Source organism: Branchiostoma belcheri, unplaced genomic scaffold (assembly GCF_001625305.1).
Source record: "Branchiostoma belcheri isolate BF01 breed outbred unplaced genomic scaffold, Haploidv18h27 scaffold3, whole genome shotgun sequence".
NCBI lineage: Eukaryota > Metazoa > Chordata > Leptocardii > Amphioxiformes > Branchiostomatidae > Branchiostoma > Branchiostoma belcheri.
In genome coordinates this window covers 5,508,688-5,510,517 of record NW_017803909.1, presented here as the reverse complement: position 1 = coordinate 5,510,517, position 1,830 = coordinate 5,508,688, and the positions used below count along the sequence as shown (strand labels likewise).

The window sequence follows — 1,830 nt, the reverse complement described above, 5'->3', positions numbered from 1 at the left end:
GGAAGGTAGCGTTGTATAATTTTGTTGGCAACTTCATCTATTTCATGGCAAGCTTGGCGCACAGGAGAGGATTATATTCGTTTCTCCGCGTCATAAATTTGAATCTTACCGACACCCTTTTACGGTGACTGGTACAGAAAAAGTTGTACGAAAGACCATGGAGGTAAAAAGGCCTTTTTTCTGCCTCCATGGAAAGACAAAACCCCCTATCAAAAAAGTTATACATGTACAATAAAGGACTACTCTAACCGGTACCAGAGCCTCTAGCTCTGTACAGTGGTAAAGCCATATAACGTTTTGTATAATTTTAGAGAAGGGTGTGATATTTTGCTGAACTCCACACCGACTCTACAGTTTACAAAGAGCATAATTTTTATTACGGAATTGTGATATCTTGTGTTGAAATACAGTTTAGTCTTCAAGTTTCTTCAAACACGATACGACTTCACAACACAAGCACATGCAGTCAAGTGAAAAGTTGTAGTACCTACCGCTGTATTCCTGTTGTGTAGCCGCTTGGCCTGGTGACCTCGGGTCCGGACCTGCCCGCCCCCTTGCCATGTCCTCTCATCCTTCCCTTTCCTCTCTCCTTCGACCTCCCAAAGAAGCTCTTACCGCTAATGGCGGCCTGTCCGGAAAAACGCTGGCCGGCCGGCTTTCCGGCGTCTTGTTCTGGCGCTTCTGATTCCTCGGATTTATCTTGGAAACTGTCCTCGCTATCGGGATACGACAGGGCACTGGCTGATCCTTGCACCATGTCTGTCAGCGCCTCGATATACGCCATGGCCAGGCGTAAAGTCTTAATCTTGGAGAGCCTGCGGGGTCCCAGGTGCAGAGGGATGTGTCTCCTCAGCCGGTCCAGCGCGTCGTTCAGCCCGTGCATGCGGTCCCTCTCCTGCGAGTTCGCCACCAGTCGCCGCAGCAGCGACTCGGGGTTCGCCGGGTCCTTCTTGCGGCTGGGGCGCTTCCTTCTTCCTCCTTTTACCCCGCCGTTTTTCCCCTGCACGTGGGCGTGTTGTTGATGCTGTTGCGTCGCGTTTACCGTCCCCGCTTCATCCGAAGAACTCGTGGGCCTAAATTTTCTCTCCGCATTGGGAGACAAGCCGGGAAAGTAGTTGTAACCGTAGGAAGGCATTTGCACAGGAAAAGTTGCCGCTTGCTGTAAGTCCTCTCTACGATGTTTCCCCCTGGTCGTGTGGACTGGTGTGATGGGATCTGTCGCCGGGTGGAGGGTTTACATGTGATGCGAGCTGTCACGAACTGTTGATGGATGGTTCCCACTGGAAGGGCGCAACCTGACAGCCAGGATGGAAAGATTTAACAACAACAACATCCCAGGGATAAGAAAAACACATTGAGCCGATGCACTTTTATATGAGGGGCCATTCTACGCGAGGGTCTGGCACATTTCAGTAACTAGTGGACAGAAGGAAAACAACAACAACTCGTCTTTCCTTTCCCGTTTGCTTACAAACAACTTGCATCGAGTTTGCGCATCACACATAGACGCTAAATAGATAATTGTCGTCTTCGTGTCAAGCTCCTTATGATTTTAGGTTTGATAAGAATCGGACACAAAAACCAGTGGAAGAAGAGGTGTTTTTGTATATTAGATATGAAGTATATATTTTGTTCTTCTTGCAGAGGAAACCTGAGGCTCCCATGAGGTTTTCTAAATACCTGTTGTATTATATGTAAAGAGGTAGTGTAATACCCCGCACAGTAGACACCGGGGATTATCTACTTCAGATAAAGGAGAAGATGAGATGGCGAGGCAATGTGCGCGTGGTTGGAGATAAGTTGTGATGTTTTTATACCACCTCATCCATC

General features: G+C 48.3%; 1 protein-coding gene across 1 annotated transcript; it reads right to left on the bottom strand.

The window, feature by feature from the left end:
- Positions 1-487: 487 nt before the first annotated feature.
- On the bottom strand, positions 488-1,338 carry LOC109473388 (neurogenic differentiation factor 1-like). The gene has a single exon (XM_019773248.1). It carries the CDS (start codon positions 1,133-1,135, stop codon positions 488-490), a length of 648 nt encoding a protein of 215 aa, XP_019628807.1. The 5' UTR covers positions 1,136-1,338.
- Positions 1,339-1,830: the final 492 nt, after the last annotated feature.